General features: G+C 54.8%; 1 protein-coding gene across 7 annotated transcripts; it reads right to left on the bottom strand.

The window, feature by feature from the left end:
* Window positions 1-373: 373 nt before the first annotated feature.
* On the bottom strand, window positions 374-16,390 carry WNK4 (WNK lysine deficient protein kinase 4). 7 transcript variants are annotated; one of them, XM_042916025.1, is made up of 19 exons: window positions 15,645-16,390; window positions 14,072-14,244; window positions 12,862-13,082; window positions 12,330-12,487; window positions 11,767-11,855; window positions 11,460-11,676; window positions 8,962-9,226; window positions 8,592-8,713; window positions 8,306-8,364; window positions 8,096-8,213; window positions 7,706-7,822; window positions 3,373-3,510; window positions 2,751-2,805; window positions 2,052-2,647; window positions 1,912-1,972; window positions 1,404-1,812; window positions 1,121-1,320; window positions 857-954; window positions 374-710 (listed from the first exon to the last, which is right to left on the bottom strand). In XM_042916025.1, exons 1-19 carry the CDS (start codon window positions 16,257-16,259, stop codon window positions 702-704), a joined length of 3,720 nt encoding a protein of 1,239 aa, XP_042771959.1. In that variant the 5' UTR covers window positions 16,260-16,390; the 3' UTR covers window positions 374-701. The 7 variants fall into 7 exon arrangements, with proteins under 7 accessions (XP_042771959.1, XP_042771961.1, XP_042771960.1 ...); XM_042916027.1 differs by having other exon boundaries at window positions 2,052-2,644; XM_042916032.1 differs by having other exon boundaries at window positions 629-710; window positions 899-954.
* Window positions 16,391-17,275: the final 885 nt, after the last annotated feature.

Below are 17,275 nucleotides of genomic sequence, written 5' to 3'. Positions count from 1 at the left end.
GACCAAACTATGTCTCCAGGGAGGGAAGGTCACTCTTTTGTCCTCTACCCTTAAAAACAATACACCCCAACTCCAACTTTCCTGCCTTTACCCATTCTAAGAGGTGTAGATGAAAGATGAGGGAATTAAAATTCTTTGAATTTCCACTTGGACCTTGCTTTGTAGGCCTAAGGTGGAGTCTAGATGAGATCTTAGCTTGGTCAAGTGCATCGTTGGTTGATCTTACAGTTTCCTCATGAACTGCTGGCAGGAAGCCAGAAAGCTGGGCAGCTTCTAGCCTTTCTCCCATTGTGAGAAGAGTCCCTTCTAAATTTTCCCCTGCCTTACCCCACAAGCCTTTACTCCCAGTTCTTAAGACACAACAGAGTCAGAATCACAGATTCCTAGTTTTCAGCATTTTAATTGACTGTTGCCAATTCTATGTGAGTACACCCCCTACACTTGTTCAGCTGGGAGTGTGCCCTCTAGAAGCATTAGGGCTTGAGTGGAATTGCTTAGTGGTTGACCTTTGGCTGGGGAGGTGGAGGAATGAGGATGGTAGGCTGCAGAATTGACACCTTCTACACAGTAAATCATTCCCTGTGTTTGGCTCTTCCTTCTAATGGAGCAGCACTCTCCATGCCCCTTTGGCCTTCTACTTCCTCAGTACTGGGGTCTTCTTGCGGAGCTGTGTTGGTCAGATTCTGAGAGCACGAACTCCATCATGGGCCCTGGTATGGGAGAGACACATGGCTTCTGTTCTGAATTCACTGGAGGGAAAAGAAAAAGCACTGACGAAACCTTCAGGATGGGAGAAGGGTGAAGCTGCAGCCAGTTACCATTCCCTGGGCTCGCCCTCCCTTGGGCCCGCCCTCACCATCCTGCCAACATCCCCGGCGAATGTCACCCCCTTGCTTGCCCGCTGCTCCTGGGAGCCGGTGCTGCTGCCACTCAGGGAGTTCCTTCGCATGATGCCTGGGTGCAGGATGGGGAGGGAGAGCACTGAGTGAAGGAAGGGGCCATGGGGAGAGGGGGGCTAATGCCCTCAAACCAAGGGGCAGACCCCCAGGGCCTGGAAGAAAGCCAGATCAGTAGGGAAGGGGACCTGGGAAAGAAGGGAGCCTGGCCACTGCGGTCTCACCAGGGCCCGGGGGCTCAGAGCGCTGCAGGCTGTTGCGGCGGGAGGTGGGGAAACTGCCCTTGGAGAGGCGGCGCTGGCGGCTGGACAGCATAGCAGCTGGGGCCACGATACCCGGCGGGGGCTGCTTCCCAAGCCGGCTGTACAAGTCCTCAATTTCCTTTTTCTGTAGTGTCTGTAGTGCCTCCACCTCCGACAAGTGCCTGAGGAAGCACCAGGACCATGAGGGCTAGCCACATGCTTTGCTCTCCCAAGTCCACCTCTTATCCTTCCTCCCCAGACTCACTTCTGCCGAAGACTCTGAAGCTGAGCCCAGAATTCCTCATCCTCCCCGCTGCTCTCTGACTCCTCACTGCTCAGACACAGGCTGCTGTATGAGTAGTTCATCCACACTGGGCTGGGATGGCTCTGGGGTGGGGGGCTGCCCCCCCCTCGGGGTTCCTTCCCATCGTCCCCTTCCTCCTCAGCTCCAGCCGCTAGGCCTTCAGCTGCACGGTCACTTTCGGCTAGAGCCTCCCTGGCCTCCGGCCCGCCTCCAGCACTATCCTCTGTGTCTGAGCTCTCCGAGGTCAGCTGAGGGGTTGGAGGCTTCAGGGAAGTGGAGAGAGTTGGGAATGTTGGTTGCAGGGGTAGAGGCTCAGCTGGTTCCTTGGATGAAGTCACTTGGAAACGCCCCACAAGCTGTGGCTTTCCCTCTGTTGAGAGAGAAGGAAAGAGTCATGAAAGAAGGGAGAGAAATTGGCAGGGTATGAAATGGAAGGTGGCAGGGGAAGGTCCGTGGTCAGAGGCCTCACCTTCAGAGATGGGCGCTAGTCTGGCTTCGCCCAGGAGTGGCCGAGCAGGATTTGGTGGGACCTGCAAAGTGTGGGTCCATGAGAAGGGAAATGATCCAGAGTGGAGCTCCCCTAACCATCCCTCTTGGTTTCCTACTCACCTCACTCTCGGTCTCAGCTGTTGGGGGTGAAGGCCTATCCTGGCCACAAGGAGCAGGGGGAGGGGGCAGGGGCAAGCTAGGGAGGGGAGCAGGAGGGGCTGGAGGAGACTGGGACAGGAGCCCAGGTGAGGGAGACAGCAGGGACTGGGCCACGGTCATCACAGCCAGTGAGAAGGCACTAGCCAGAGAGAGGAGAGGGGCTGCTGTGGTGGAGGGAAGGGGGGAAGCAGAGGGGCAGTGGGGAAAGGAAGGAGGAGTAATGGTGACCTGAGAACAACTGGGAGAGAAGGCAGGTGGAGAAGGGAGAAGGCAACTCGGCAGAGACTGAGAGGCAGGGCCAGGGAACTGGGCAGCACTGGGGGAGAATGCCAGTGGGGAGCTGAGGGTCTGTGGAGAGAGATTTGAAGAGACTTGGGAGAATGGGACAGGACTGGGGCAACATGGGGGAGAAGTGATGGGGAAAATGGGACTTGGGGAGACAGGAGTTCCAGGGGAAAACAGGTTTCCAGGAGACAAGGGGGTTCCAGGAGAAGATGGCGAGGTGGAGAAGGCTGCCCAGCAACTCTGCTCCAGGGAGGTGCTGCTCTGGAGCTCTGCTGGCGAGAAAGGTGTGCTGAGTGCCCTGTCCCCCAATCCCTAAGCCCTTCCCAGGAGCAGCTGCAAAGGTTGTGATGAGTAGGGACAGAACGCAGTACATACCACGGGATGGGTCTGGTAGGGGGTCAGAGAGGGCAGGCAATGATGCTGGCTCCACCTGAGGGAGAGGAAGGGGCCCATGGTCACAGTGGGGAAGAGCTGAGTCTTAGATGGCAGTTCAGCCAGGGTTTAATCTAGGGCTCATGAACTTCTAGGAGCCTAAAGAGGAGTTTCAAGGGACTCAAAAGTGCATGTGCTAAAATATTTACAGGTAGGGGGGTATGATGTCTGCAATTCACTCCCAAATGGTTCAGAAAAAAATAATATGTGCACATACATACAGAGACGGGAGAGAAGAAGAGAATGATAAAGCTAACATGACAAAACAGTAATAGTTGGCAAATCTGGGCAAAGAGTAGGAGTTCTTTGTACAATTCTTGCAACTTCTCTGTAAGTCTGAAATTCTACCAGAATAATGGGTTAAAAAGAAAAGTATGCATTGAACACATTTTTCTAGAACAAGGGCCCATGGCTTTCATCAGATACTCAAATGGGGTAAGAACCACTGTGTTAGGGTCACACAGATGAAGGAGTTAGAGTCACGGGGGCTGGTGTTGGCAGAGAGTAATGAAGTCTGGAGCAGAGAGTCTGTCCCCCCCCCCAAAGATGATCTAAGAGGTCTGACCTGGGGGCCCAGGGGGTCCTCAGCAGCCTCCACAGGGCCAGTATCTCTCTTCAACAGGGTCTCCACTCGCTGGATGATCTCCCGAATGCGGCTCAGGAATCCGGCTCGCTCCGAGGGCAGAATGAACTCATTATACACCTGGCAAGGGTCAGCAGGAAGGGGACAGAGGGCTGTTATCTCGCTCATCTCTCTCCCCTGCACTGATCTTTAAAAACCAACCCTTCGGGGCGCCTGGGTGGCTCAGTCAGTTAAGCATCCGACTTTGGCTCAGGTCATGATCTCACAGTCTGTGAGTTCGAGCCCTGCATCTGGCTCTGTGCTCACAGCTCGGAGCCTGCTTCAGATACTGTGTCTCCCTCTCTCTGACCCTCCGTCGTTCAGGCTCTGTATTTCTCTGTCTCAAAAATAAATAAACATTAAAAAAAAGTTTTTAAAAACCAACCCTTTACCCCACTGCTCTGCCAACCACCCACCTAAAATAAGTATTCAGTAAGTATCTACTGTATGCCAGGCACCATGTGGTGTGAGGAGAAATACACCTTCGAGGACAGGAGCTAACATCCCTAGGATGCATCATGGCCCAGATGCTTTACATGTCTGAGCTCATCTAACACCAACAACAGCTCTCTCGGGTCTGTGTTAACAACCCCATTTTATTTTATTGATTTTTTAAAAAAAGATTTAATTTTAAGTAACCTCTACACCCAACATGGGGCTCGAACTCACAACCCCAAGATCAAGAGTTGCATGCTCTACTGACTGAGCCAGCCAGGTGCCCCAACAACCCCATTTTAGAGTTAAGATAACCAATGCTCAAAAAGGTTAAGTTCAGTCTGCCTAACATCACAGGATTTGCCCCCAGACTTGTCTAAAGCCGGAGCCTGAGTTCTTCCCATGGTTGCATCATATGCTTTTGGACATAACTCCTGCTCTCATAGGGCTCATAAACCATGCAGGCTTACTCACACACACACACACACACACACACAGTGAAAATAAGGCAATAAATGGCAAACATAACATTCAATTTCACAAACACTAGAGCACATACTATGTGCCAGGCATTGTTGTAGGTACGGGTACATTGTTCTAGGTGAGGAATGCAGAAAAGCATGTAACAAAGTCCTAGTCCCGAAGAAGTCCAAGATCTAGTAGAAGAGACACATATCTACACAACTCAATTTACTGCAAGTCAGTCCATGGTAGGAAAGGCACTGTGGTCAAGGTACAGATCAAATGCAATACCAGCAGAAAGAGAGAGGTGTCTAATGGGTACAGTTTCAGATTTGCAAGATGAAGAAGTTCTGGAGATCTGTTTCACGACAAAGTGAATATACTTGACCCCACTGAACTGTATACTTAAAAATGGTTAACATGGTAAATTTTATGGTATGTGTTTTCTGCCACAATTTTTTTTAAATGCCATTCCAAAGAGAGAGCAGGTCATGCCACCGAGGGGGAATATGGGAAGCTGGGATGGCCACACAGAGCTGAGCCTCAAAGCAACCCTTCATCGAGGACCTACCATGTACGGACACTTCTCGTATAATTTCATTTCTCATATGTGATCTCACTTCTCATAAATTACATATCATATCAGAACACCTTTGCCAAATGAGTACTATCGTTTTACTGATGAGCAACTGAGGTTCAGAGAGCTTAAGAAATTTGCCCCAATTTACCAAATCAGTAAATCACAGAGCTGAAATTTGAACTCGGGTCTTCAGTGAAAGCCCACTCTTTCCTGTTCCATGCTGTTCGTCGGGAAGAGAAGGGCAGAGAGAATGGCATGAATTAACAGCTGTGAGGTATGAGAGGACATAGGACATTCACAAAACAGTCAAGACCAGAGCAGAGCTGGGAGTGCTGGGAGTTTTAAAGGCCATGCTCCAGGGGTGCCTGGGTGGCTCAGTCAGTTAAGCATCCGACTTCGGCTCAGGTCATCATCTCCCAGTTCGTGAGTTCAAGCCCTGTGTCAGGCTCTGTGCTGACACATCAGAGCCTGGAGCCCGCTTCAGATTCTGTGTCCCTCTCTGGCTCTGCCCCTCCCCCACTCATGCTCTGTCTCTGTCTCTCTCTCAAGAATAAACATTAAAAGAAAAGAACTTAAAAAAAAAAAAAAAAGGCCATTCTCCAGAATTGGGACCTTACTCTGTGACTACAGGTAGCCATTAACAATGTAGGGGCAAGGGGGCACCTGGGTGGCTCAGTCAGTTAAGCATCCAACCCTTGGTTTTGACTCAGGTCATGAACTCAGGGTTTCATGAGTTCAAGCCCTGCATTGGATTCTGTGCTGGCAGCATGGAGCCTGCTTGGGATTTTCTCTCTCTCTCTCTCTCTCTCTCTCTCGCTCAAAATAAATAAGCTTTAAAAAAAATGTAGGGACAAACAGCAGGAAGAGCAGACCCAAGTCTGCTGTAGACGCGTGGAGGGTGACCCCTGTGGTCAGGGGGAGGAGTCCCTTTGGCTGTGTGGGATCTGAGTGTGCTTGAAAGCCTAGTAGAGAAACCTTTCAAGGCAAGAGACCCCTGAGGAGATGGAGGCAGAAGCGGAAAGGCAGCCAGCCTCGTCAGGGGACCATTCAGACACCAGTGTGGTCGGAGGAAAGATTCTTGAAGGGTCAAGTGGCTTGATGGAAGATGATAAGCCGGTGTGCCGAGTGATATTTTGTCTTTGTCCTGGATACAAGGTGAGTGACATGATGGAGGGGAAGCTTTAAAGAGAGTTCCCGAAGCCTGATGCTTCTCGCATTCCCCTCACTCCTTCACCACAGAGGCTGGCATCCATTTCCCCCACTCCAGGGAAGCTGGTTTCGCACAAAGACCTTCTCCTGACAAAAGTCAGTGTGGGCTCGCCTCAGGCTTTACCCCACATCACCTCCTTGAAACTGTCTTTTCCCTCAGTTTTCCCTAACATTTTCTGGGGCTCCTCCTACCTCTCAGGCTCCATCTCTGTGTCCTTTGATGACCTATTTCACCCATCCCAGAAATGGGGGTATCCACTGAGACCCACTCTCAGACCCTCTCTGCCTCTGGCTTCTCAAGCTCGTCTCCCTTCACTCTCCCTTCCATGCTGACAACTCCTCGATCCACTTCTGCCTCCAGGCCTGCCTGACCGTGTTGTGCTCCCAGGGAGGATCTTGCCAGCCTCTCTGTCATTCAAGCTCATCATGACCCCTAAGAACATCTACTTTCATTTTCCAACTTCTTCTCTCCTTTAACGGTCTACTCCCACTAGCTTCTCCACGCTCCAAGTTGCCCATGATATCCTCTCTCCCTAACTCCCTATCATTTCAACTCAGCAAATGTTTCCTGAGCATCTATTATTTGTATTGTATTACATCAATAAATGTCTGGAAGGGTGCCAGGGTGGCTCAGTCAGTTAAGCGTCCAACTCTTGATCTCAGCTCAGGTCATGATCTCACGTTCGTGGGATCGAGCCCCGCATTGGGTTCTGTGCTGACAGTGCGGAGCCCTCAAGGGATTCTCTCTCCTTCTCTCGCTGCCCTTCCCCTACTCATGCTCCTTCTCTCTCTCAAAATAAATAAATACACTTAAATAAATAGAATGAAAAACTGGATTACAGAGTAACTTATTTTCCTGAAACAACCCTCAGATGCTCCCCTTTTCTTCTTTTCTTCCCCCATAATCCATTTTCTCCTTGGACCATTTGTGGCTTCTTGTATCCATCTGCCAACTGGATTCCCTACCCCCGACCCTCTCCCACTTCCCATGGCAGAATGGTCTTCTTAAAGCCTATTCTCACCATGTTACACTCCATCTAACTCTTAAGACTGTCTATAATCTGAGCCTACTCCACATGCCCAACCTCACTTCCACAAGTCTCCTAGAGGAACTCTTAGTTCTAGTGACAGTGGTCTCCTCATGAAGCCCCCCTCCTCCACCCCATATTCCAAGTCACTCCCTGCTTCCATGCCTGTCCTGATGCTGTACTTCCTCTAGACCTGCCCTTTTCAGTCTTCACTGCTGTTCTTAACCATCTGTCACGACTTTGAATAAGTTCTACATCTTCTCCCTGTTGCCCCCAGACCACCCTTTACTCATGGCCACAGTATCATGTGTCTAGCGTGTACCTCACCACAGCATCTGTGTGTACCCTGTGTTAGTCTGAAATTGCTCTAGCTGAGGATCCAAACCTCACTGAATAGATAAAAATTGCCCTCAGAACAAGAGCAGATGTCTTCAGTGTCATCATGCTTTAAAAACCCTTGCTGTTGGGTGGGAGGAAGGGATAGTTCAGTACCAGGGGACATCCGGAGGGAGACTCTTATCCTAGACCCAAAGACTCTGTCCTCCTCTCCCTCCCCCCTCACCATGGCAGCCGCAATCTCTTCCGGGCTGTCGCCATCCAGATCAAATCGGAAGGTCACCATCTTGCTGTTGTGCGTCTGTAGCTGGCACTCAACCACTCTGTCATTCTGGTCTGAGACCTTCAGATTCAAAGTCAGCAGAGGAGAGGAGGTCAAGCCCTCTGTCCTCATCACGTGCCCCCACCCCACTCCAACCAAGTGACAGTGGCCAGATTGGAACTGGACAGAAGCAGACTCTGCCCCCAAAGTCTGATATTAGAAACCAGACTGGCTGCCTCTATGGTACCAGTCACACACTGTTCTCCCCTTTTTTGGCTGACCTCCCTCACCCGCCCCTGACAGTTCCCTCCTGGTCCCGTAGGTTACTCCCCATCTCCTATGCCCCTTCCTTACACTAGTGACCCGAAGCCGGGATCGGGGTCTACGCCGGAGATTTCTCCCTGGGGGTCTCCTCATGCGTCCCATCCCTTCTCCCACATCACTAAGACCTGATGCTGCATCTGAGGCATAGCTAGAAAAGAAAAAGGACGTAGGAGTGTCAGAATGGACACTGGGACCCGCCATATGTCTCACCCTTGCCCCCCAACCCCTACCAGAACCTACCTGTCTCCTGGGGAAAAGTCACTGCCAGGGCCAGAACGTGGAATGGACAGGGCAAAAGCCTGAAATGGGAAATAGGTTCACGAGGTCAGAGGAAGACAATTGTGGGGGTTCAGGGAGATGGTGTCAAGGATGCTGGGGGTACTAGGCAGAGGGAATTAAGGAAGATGAGGACAGAGTGGTGGATTTCCAGGGACATGGGGCTAGGTCATGGGGTTGGGTTTTACAAGGAGAAAGATAGGTCACAGGCTTGGAATGTCTGGGAGCCCCCCACGTGACCCCCTCTCACCGAGGGCAGGCAGAGATGGGACTCAGCGGGGCTGGATGGCACCCCCCCAGGGGGCTGAAAGGCAGGGTCTGAGGCATCCAGGAAGCCGGAGGAGCTGAGGTAGCCATCAGTCTCGCAATCCGCTGGTGGGGGAGGGAGGGGATCAAAAAAGGGGAAATAAAGGGTGGCAGAGCAGGGTGGGGGGGCTGCCTGAGCAAGAAGGGGCCTGGAGCTGTGGGAGTTCTTTCCCAGAAGGAGCTTCGTGGCTAGTTGTGGAAGGCAGGGTAAGTGACAGTGCTGCTGGATTGGACTTCTGGGTGGGGCGGGGGCAGAGGCCAAGGGTTCTGGGACCTAGGTCACATCCCATATCCCAAGGTCAGGGGTGGCTTACAGGTGGTAGATGAGTAGCTGGCATGGCGGAAGAGGAAAGACTGGTGCTGGTCTGCCTCTGGCTCCTCAGGCTCAGGGGGGAAGACACTGGGGGGACCAGGAGTCTTGGGGACAGCTGCTGGTGGGGGTCCTGGTGCAGGGGGGAGGGCTTCCAACTCCCTAGCTTTGCGCAGCTTCTCACGCTTCCGCTGGATGGCAGCAACTCGTTCACGTACTGCGCGGGCCACTGGCTGGTAGTCAGCTTCACAGACTAGACCCAGGGCCACCTGGAGTTAAGAGGGCGAGGAGCACGGTTTGAGGTGAGGACTCCACTCAAAGACCCATCAGGACACCTTCTTGAGGCCTCGGGATATTTCTCCTGGAGAAAGGACACTAATATTTATTGATCATGCACTGTGTCCATTAACTGGCAACTCTTTACATTATCATCGTTAAATTCTCCCAACAACCTTCTGAAGTGGGCTTAGCCCTGTTTTAGAAATAAGTAAAGCCGTGACTAGTTCATGGTTATCTAGTAAATCAACTGCTCTCAGGGGTAAGGGGGAACATTTGGCAATATTTGGAGACACCTGTAGTTGTCACACCTCAGTCCTACTGGCATCTAGTGAGTAGAAGACAGGAATTCTTCTCAACATCCTACAATACACAGGACAGTCTCCCAACTAAAGGTATCAATAGTGTGTCATCATCAAGAATCCCCTGTTTGGGGCACCTGGGTGGGCTCAGCTGGTTGAGCAGCTGACTCTTGATTTCAGTTCAGGTCATGATCTCAGGGTCATGGGATCAAGCCTAACATGCTGAAGATTCTCTCTCTCCTCCTCTCTCTTTTTTTTTTTTTTTTTTTTTAAATTTTTTTTTTTTTTTTTCAACGTTTATTTATTTTTGGGACAGAGAGAGACAGAGCATGAACGGGGGAGGGACAGAGAGAGAGGGAGACACAGAATCGGAAACAGGCTCCAGGCTCTGAGCCATCAGCCCAGAGCCCGACGCGGGGCTCGAACTCACGGACCGTGAGATCGTGACCTGGCTGAAGTCGGACGCTTAACCGACTGCGCCACCCAGGCGCCCCTCTCCTCCTCTCTCTTTGCCCCTTTCCTTCTGTTCCCTCTCTCTCTCTCTCAAATAAAAAGTGGGGGGGGGGCACCTAGGTGGCTCAGTTAAGCATCTGACTCTTGATTTCAGCTCAGGTAACGATCTCATGGTTCATGAGTTCAAGCCCCCATGTCAGGCTCTGCGCTGACAGTGTGGAACCTGCTTGGGATTGTCTCTCTCCCTCGCTCTCTGCCCCTCCCCAGCTTGTGTGCCAACATATATGCATTCTCTCTCCCTCTCTCTCTCAAAAATAAATACATAAATAAACATTAAAAAAAAAAAAGAAAAGAATCCCTGTACATAATGGATCAAGATTTGATCCTAGGTCAGGTTTGAGCTGTGCTAAGTACACCTGTTCTGCTACATTTAAAAACACATTCTCAGGTTCCCTATCCAGACCTACCATAGAGGATCCCCACACTTTCAACTGCCATTCTTCTATCAAGAACCTCATACTCTCTCCCCTTCTCAGGCCTTCCTAAACAGTCCTGCATCTTCTCTCTCCCATGTATGCCTCTCCTGCGCTGGCAGCTTCTGTTCATCAACTCCTTATTCATCTCCAACTTTGCAGCACATGTAAGGGAGGTGGGGCAGGGTGATCTGACTTAAGATCTGAACAGCCTGAGTTTAAATCCAGCTCTGCCACTTACTTGCTCAGGACCTTGGACAAGATATTCAACCTCTCTGAACCTTCCATTTCCTCATCAATACATCAGGATAAAATCACTCCCGGCAGGGTTGGTAACAACAATCGAATGCATGTGAAAGTGCTCTAAGCCATGTACAAATGTGGGATTATTAATGAGCTCCAACCATGTGCCGAGCACTGTCAGAGACAGAAAAATCAATAGAACACAGTCTCTGCCTTCAAGGAATTTATAGTCCAGTGGAGGAGAGAGACAGGAGTGTATCCTGGTATAAAACAGGACCAATGGTGGTGGGTCCTGTAATGGAGGACCTGCTGAACTGGAACAAAGCATTTAATTTTGACCCTAGAGGGGGCAGGTTTCCTGAAATTCCTGGTTCTGAGCACGGAGGAAGAAAGAGGGGAGGAAGAAAACAAACAAACAAACAAAAAAAAAAAACCAAAAAAAAAAAAAACAAGGCGGGGGGTGGAAAAGAGAAAAATAAATAAATTGGAGAGAAGAGCATTCCAGGGAAATCAGAGCAGCAGGAAGCAGAGCAAGGCAGGCTGGAGGACCCAGGGCTTGCTCTGGAAAAGGAAATGTGCAGTGAGCCCGCACTTGGGGCGTGCGTGTGTTCAGGCGCGCGGGCCAGGGGGACACTTACCAGACGCTCTGAGAGGGGCAGGTTGGGTGCCCCTCCCACCACCCTGGCGCCCCCACCCGCATGGCACTGACCGGCCACGCACAAGCCCAGCCGCAGGGCAGTCTGTCCTCTGCTCACCATCTCCTGCGCCACCTCCTCTGCCGCGTCCCGGCCCAGTTGGAACAGGAACTCTATGGCCTGGTTGTCCCGCGGGCGCCCCCCGCGCCGCGCGTCCTCCATGCGCAGCCAGAGCTTGAGGCCGGGCTTCTCGCCGTCGTCCTCCTCCGCCAGCTCCACGTGCACGCCGCGCTCCTCGCGGAAGAAGGCGTGAGCCAGGAGGTCCTGGATGGTGAATCTGGGGGGAGTGCTGCGGTAAGCGGAGACTTGCCGCCGTCCCCCCACCCCTGCCCCTGAATCCACCCCCATCCTGCCCCCTCCACCCCACCTCTCGTTCTTATCTGTGCGGATGCAGCCTTCAATGATCTCCTTCACCTCGGGCATCTTCACCTTATAGAAGCTGTTCGGCTTTGTGCCCTAGAGGAAAGGGGACGCATGAGGCCTCCAGGCCTCTGCGCCCCAGCTCTCTGCTTGCCCCTCACCCCGTCTGGGGCAGCAGGGCATGCAATCGCAAAGGCACCGCGACAGCTACTGGACGGTTTGATTTCAAATCCCAGCCCAAGTATCGACAGTATGACCTTGAACAAGTCTCCCAGTGTGCCAGTTTTCCCATTTGTAAAGCGCAGGGCAGGACGAGACGCCCTGCTCACGCTGCGGGTGAAAGATCAGATGTGAAATCGTTTGCAAACTCTAGAGAGTGCTACACACATCATTATTCTAAACAGCTAGTAAGGGGATAGGGCGTGTGTGCATCCAATATCCTTCAGTGTTTACCAGAGCATCTTTGCGTCTAGCCTGCTTTCTCTAAGGGAAAGGGCATTGACGCGGGCTGGTAAGGGTCGGAAAATGGGAGGAGATCTGGAATTGTCTCCCCTCCCCGCCCCCTCTCACCGAAGTGACTTTGCGGTAGATTTGCGCGGCATTCTGGCACTCGGAGTAAGGGTACTCTGAGGTAGCCATCTCCAGCATGCACATGCCAAACGCGTACACGTCCACCGCCTCATCGTACTTTTCCTCGTACATCTCCGGGGCCATGAACTCCGGGGTCCCTGTAGGATCCACAGCAGGCATTAGGCTGCAGAGCCTCCCTCTGGCTTCCTCCTTCCTCATGGGCGTACCACAGGCCAGGTGGGAGGGAGGGGGAGGACGGAGAGGGTGAGCAACCTCAGGAGTTCTGGAGTGCTAGTAACGGACCCTTCCCCACCGTGTGTGTGTGTGTGTGTGTGTGTGTGTGTGTGTGTGTGTGTGTGTATGTGTGTGGGAGGGGTGCGGGGGGGAGAGAGGATGCCGTAAGTCTCCCCACTTTCCCCATGCTCTTGTAACTCCGTGCAACTCCAAGGACCCAGCTGGGGAGACTGGGCCCCCAGGGTCTCTTCTAACGCGGGGGAGGTAGGAATAGCAAGGACCTCCTGGAGGAACGCACCTATCACGCTCTTGGCAAAGGAGGCGCGCTTGAGCGTGGCCAGGCCCAGGTCCCCGATCTTGACCGACCCTGAAGGGCCTGTGATAAAGACGTTGTCGCACTTGAGATCCCGGTGCAGAATGGGGGGTACCCGGGTGTGTAGGAAATGAAGCCCCCGAAGGATCTGGCGGCTCCAGCGCTGAAGAACTCTCGGCTTCATCTCACGGAACCGCCTCAGGTATCTGGGGGAGGGGTGCAGAGCCAGGGTCAGGGCGGAGACACGGGGGGGGGGGGGGGGGGGAGGAGGAGACTCCCACTGGGAAGTTACCCTAGTTCCACCGGCACCGCCAGGTACACATTTTCTCTCAGCATTATTCTAGCTCAGTCCGCGGTGCGCCCCACAGAGAAACTGAGTCGGGGGTGTGGTAGTAGACCCGAGATTACAAAATGGGTCAGGCATAAATTCACAGATAAGGCTGCGCCAAGGGGCTGTGGGGGTGCCGGAAGGGATGACTAACTGCCTTGGGCGTGGGGGAGGGCTTCGGAAAGGAAATAACTTTTATGTTGCATCTTGAAGGATGAGTAGGGGTTCAAGGGTGAAAAGGGGAAGGGATGGAGACTTTCCAGGCCGAGGGGACACTGTGCTCCAAGGCACGCAGGCGGTGATAGGGCAGGATGGGAGGAGGTGCTGGGAATTCAGTTTTTGTAGAATTTAGGCTCAAGAGGAGGCTAAATCCTAAGGACTTTGTGAGTAGGTTAGGGAGTGTGGACTTTTTCCTGAGGGTGGTGGGAAACCTTTAAGGGGTTTTAAGGAATGGAGAGAGGCTGACCAGACTGCGGGAAGACAGGACTGCTCCGAAAGGTGAGGGCAGAGTGGGGGAAGGCCCTTTAGGGGGCTGCTGCAGGGCTCCAGACCACTGAGGTGGCAGCGCATGGAACAGGGAAAGCAGAGTGGGGCATTTTAAGAAGGGCCTTGGAGACAGACTGGTGGAGAAGGTGGATGTACAGAGCGGAGACAAAGGAGGCATCTGGGGAGACGCCCAAGTTTCAGCTGGAGTGCTGGGTAGACACTGCCACTCACCAAGGCAGGGATGCAGTAGGGGTGGGTGAGCGCCTGATTTTGGACCTAAATCTGGAGTTTGGGGAGCCTGGGAGAAGTTCCAGAAGGAGTGGGGACCTCCCACCACCAGTTCACCCACCAACCAACACTACCACCAGGCGCAGAGCTCACGTCTTGAGCGTGCCGGAGGTCATGAGTTCGGTGACCAGTACGATGCAAACCTGGCCCTTCAGCACCGACTTCCACGAATCGTAAAAGCGGACGATGTTGGGATGTTGCAGCCCCTTGAGCATCTCCACTTCCTCAGAGAATCGCTGCCGCTCCGTTCGAGAGAGTTTCCGAGTCTGTGGGGGTAGGGGATGGGTGGGAGTCAAGATCACATCAGGCCCAGGACCCCCCCGGAAACGAGGAAGGGCCTAGGTCGCGAATGGGGCTAGGTCATCGCTCGCCCAAGGAGCTGTATACCCCGAATTCTCGGTCCGCCCCCTCCGGCTGCTGCAAGGACACGCCCATCCTGGGCCTGGGGCCGCCCCTGGACCCCCCGCTGGACACAAGGGCCTTTATGCAGCCCCGTCCAGGAGCCCTGAGCTCAATAGCGCCTTTGTGGCCTCCCTGGCCAGCCGTGGGGCGGGAGGGGACGCCCCAGGGGCTGGCAGCGGGCAGGCAGCAGGCGGGCAGCAGGCTGACAGCGGGCAGAGAATTGGGGCCCTCAACGGGGTTGGCCCCAGAAACTGGGAACTGCTAGATCCAGACAGGAGGCCGGAGGGCTGCAGAGGGAGTTACAGAGAGAGAGAGAAAGATCCAGGACCAGGAGACCGCCCCCTGCCCCTGGCCGTCCCGCCCCCCTCTCATATCCCTCGCCACCCGTCCCCCCACCCCATTGGTTTGGCTGCCTCTCCTTGCCTGGCCTACAGCCTAGGGCGCGCCACTGGCAGGCGCAAGGGGCGAGCCCAGTGCCAGGGCTGGAGGGGAGGACCCTTACCCAGGCTCTGCCCAAAGCTGCTGCTGGCCCAGATTTAACTGGGTTCTTCCCTCCATGAGAAGAAATCCTTCACACCAACATCCCCCTAAAGCCCATTGGGTTCAGTGCCTTTGGGTCTGGGAAGGGAGAGCCCAGGTAGACAGTGGGATGAGGAGAAGGACTGGATTCAGGCCAGGGCTGGAGCTCTCTGTCTCCCCCTCCCCCAGTTGTGGAGAAGTCTAGAAGTCTGACTGTTCCAGAAGGGGCCTGGGAGGGCCCCATCCTGCTACCACCACTCTAAATCTTTTGGAAATGGAGAGGACCCTGCCCCAGCTTCTAGCTTCCATCATCCCAGCCTCCTAATCTGCAAAGATCCAGGGTGAAGGAGGAGGACCAGGGTCACACTGAGGGTTTCAGTACTAAGGGGAACGGGAAAGGAAGAGATTGTTACTACTGAGGGAAATTGGTCCCCTTCAGATCCAAACTGGCTACCTCCCCGATTTAGCATCCTATCTTCCACCTCTCAGGGTTGAGTACAGAGACTTCAAAGTTAAAATGTCCACAACCCATAGGGGAGCTTCCATGTACCCCCTGCCTCAGTTTTTCCTTCTGCAGCCCAGAATCAGTCAGATCCATTAATCATCAGAGCAAGGTGGGGCAGGAGTGTCCAGACATTTGACTGGAAAAATAGATCTCTCCCTTGCTGCTGTCCCCTAGGTTTCTCATCCCCAGACCTCCAAAGGGTCCCATCCCAGGTGCCACAGAGGGGGTGCCCAGCCGCACCTGCAGCTCACACCAGGCCACCTCCACCGTGGTGTCGGTGTCCAGCCCTCGATACACCGTCTTGAACGAGCCACGTCCAATCTCGATGTCAAACTTGAGGTATCGGCCGTCCGGGGACGTTGCCACTGCCTGGGTCTCCGTGTCTTCCTTTTCCTCCTGCTCCCTCTGCCGCTCCCGAGCCGCGGCTTCGGGGACCCTCGGCGGTTCCCGGGACCCCGGGCCTCCTGCCGAGACTGCTAGCTCTGGACGCGCTGAGTCTGCAGCCTTCGCGGGGGCTCCCCCGGTCCACGTGCCCTCGGGGGGTTCTGGGCAGCTAGGCGGTGGGCTTTTCGCGGGGCCGGGTTCAGCGGAGTCCGGAGGCTCAGGGGGCTCCGGAGCGGGTGAGGCTGGCTGGGACCAAGAGCTCAGCAGCCCCAAGTCGACTGAGCTGCGGCGGCTGAGACGGGAAGAGCGCGGCCGGGTCTCAGCCTTCCCGGAGAAGCGGCGCGCCCGGCGAGGAGGGGGCCCGAGGCGGGGCGGCCCCGCGGCAGCGAGAGGCGGCGGGGGCCGCAGGGCCAGGTCGGCCTCCGCCTGGGACATGGGGACCGCAGTCTCGGAGGCCGGGGGTGCCAGCATGAGGAAGGGCCGGCGCCGCAGGGCAGCAAGCCGGGCGGCTGGAGAGGAGGCGGTCTGACAGGCGGACTGGCTGGGTGCGCAGCGCTCGGGCTGAGCTACCGGGGCCCCAGTCCGGGCTCGACCGTCCTGCAGCCCCGCCCCCGGCCCCGCCCTCATCCCCCCAGGGCGGCCCCCTCGGAGCGGCCAGCCGCGCGGAATCGGGTGCGCAGCCCCTCACCTCGGCCGCCCCGCCCCCGGCCGCAGGCCCTCCTCTCCCTCGCCTCCCGGTGCACCGCCCGGAGGCTCATTCCGAAGTCGACCGGGTGCGAGGCGGCCGCGTGTCCTCCCGCACTAAGAGTGAGCAAACCTGTCGGGGGGCGGGGGTAGCTGGGGGAGGCACGATGCTGGGGTTGGGAGAGGAAACGTGACGGCGGCCCTCCGGCCCTAGAAGCGTGGGGGGAGAGAGGGGTGGTTAAGGGAAGGTTACCACCCGCCTGCAAGCCCCAGATAAGGTAGCGCCACCCCCTCCTGTTCGTCCGGAGTAGCCCCAGGCCGACAATACAGAGGTCAATGGAAAGGTCTGGTTTTCTCCCAAGCCGCTGACCCTCTAGGCTGCACAGGGATGGGTGTGTGCACCCCAGGACAAGTCCCTCCCCCAAGCCAAGGACCCGGTCACCCATCCCCTCCGCCTTCCTACCTTGGCCGCAGCCTAGCCCTGGCCACAGTAGCTGTTTTTGCTCTGTGGGCTCTCCTTCCTCCTCCTTCTGTTTGCCCAAGTTCCCAATAAACCAAAGTCCATATCCGGTTTACACCCCTTCAGCTCCCCTTGGCCTCAACTACCCCACCCCGGACCAGTGGGATGGAGGGAGGGGCTTCAGAGCAGTTCAGGACTTTCATGGGGGAGAAGGGGAAGCCATGAAGTTATTCCAATTCAGAAAGCAGTCTGTCCCTAAGCTGTGTTCCATCAGCACTCCCCCACACAGCCCACCCAGCAGATGTAAAACCACAGGCCCCCTGGAGCCTGCCAGCACGGGGGC

The sequence above is a fragment of the Panthera leo genome, chromosome E1 (genome assembly GCF_018350215.1).
Source record: "Panthera leo isolate Ple1 chromosome E1, P.leo_Ple1_pat1.1, whole genome shotgun sequence".
Classification (NCBI taxonomy): Eukaryota; Metazoa; Chordata; class Mammalia; order Carnivora; family Felidae; genus Panthera; species Panthera leo.
This window is presented reverse-complemented; position numbering and strand designations above follow the sequence as displayed.

Excerpts from the sequence above, each read along its gene's own strand:
- WNK4 (XM_042916025.1), bottom strand. The coding sequence starts at position 16,259 with ATGCTGGCACCCCCGGCCTCCGAGACTGCGGTCCCCATGTCCCAGGCG. Across the intron at positions 3,511-7,705 it reads AAGAGATTGCGGCTGCCATG|GTGTATAATGAGTTCATTCT; the intron begins GTGAGGGGGGAG and ends GACCCTTGCCAG. Across the intron at positions 955-1,120 it reads CTCTGAGCCCCCGGGCCCTG|GCATCATGCGAAGGAACTCC; the intron begins GTGAGACCGCAG and ends TCCTGCACCCAG.